This window comes from Pygoscelis adeliae, unplaced genomic scaffold, assembly GCF_000699105.1.
Source record: "Pygoscelis adeliae isolate BGI_AS28 unplaced genomic scaffold, ASM69910v1 Scaffold387, whole genome shotgun sequence".
Classification (NCBI taxonomy): Eukaryota; Metazoa; Chordata; class Aves; order Sphenisciformes; family Spheniscidae; genus Pygoscelis; species Pygoscelis adeliae.
The window spans coordinates 1222882-1223742 of record NW_008825115.1 but is presented as its reverse complement, the minus strand read 5'-3'; the positions used below and the strand labels follow the sequence as shown (position 1 = coordinate 1223742).

Sequence of the window (861 nt, the reverse complement as noted above, 5' to 3'; positions counted from 1 at the left end):
TGGCTGTGGCCGCCTTGCGGGGTGCAGCCCGTCACCGCTGGGGCTCTGCTCCTGCGGCAGCGAGAGGGGTGGGCTCAGAGGGACCCTCCAGCGGAGGACAAGGCTTGTCACGTTGTTTGGCAGAGGGCAAGGGCCAGGGGAGGTGGCCGGGGGCCAGACACCAGGGACTGCGTCACCCCTGAGGCTTACCCGGCACACTTCAGCGTGACGCTGGTGGGGAGGTGGCTGTCGGCTCCCTGCTCCCACCGGCACGTCAGCCCGTAGTCGCTGAGGTTCAGGATGCAGCTGAGGTTGAAGGGCTTCGCAGGTGGGTCTGGGGGAGAGTGGCCGGGGAAGAGCCTGAGCGAAGCACCCGTTCTGGCTGCGGAGGAGCCGCAGCCCCCTCCGTGCCCAGCTGCGAAACAGCCTCCATCAGCCATCGGCCCCGGCTGCCGCTCCCACCCCAGTGGCTTTGCCTGGCTTGCCTGGAGCAGACATGCATTTTGGGGAGGAGATGTGTGAACCCTGGTGCCAGGTTGCACCTCTGTCAAGTGCACATGTGGGTGATCCGTGGCGGCAGCAGACTTACAGCCCGCCCTGATCTCGGCCATGCCGACACGCTGCTTGGTCCCGTTCCATTCCACCCAACACCACAGCTTGGCCTGCGTGCGGTTGAACTGGGGCAGGGTGAGGTTGGACACCTCTGTGCCCCCCGGGCCCTGGTGCTGGCTCCCGGCCACGGGCTCGTTGTCCAGCCTCCAGGTGATCTGGACCTTCCCCTGCTCCAAGCCACGGCAGAGCTCGCTCCGGATGGTGCAGGATGCCATGACGGCTGAGCCCAGGGACACAACAGGTGAGCCCCCGGCCCCCAAGGCACAGCCC

The 861-nt window shown here is 67.2% G+C and overlaps 1 protein-coding gene across 1 annotated transcript in view; it reads right to left on the bottom strand.

Annotated features, from left to right (window-relative positions):
- MRPS15 (mitochondrial ribosomal protein S15) overlaps window positions 1-806 on the bottom strand; it is a 13613-nt gene extending 12807 nt beyond the window's left edge. The window contains exons 1-3 of the mRNA XM_009328239.1: window positions 569-806; window positions 190-313; window positions 5-51 (exon numbers count right to left, since the gene is read on the bottom strand). Coding sequence (XP_009326514.1) covers window positions 5-51; window positions 190-313; window positions 569-806 — 409 coding nt within the window. The remainder of the gene's footprint in view (window positions 1-4; window positions 52-189; window positions 314-568) is intronic.
- Between the last annotated feature and the right edge of the window lie 55 nt (window positions 807-861).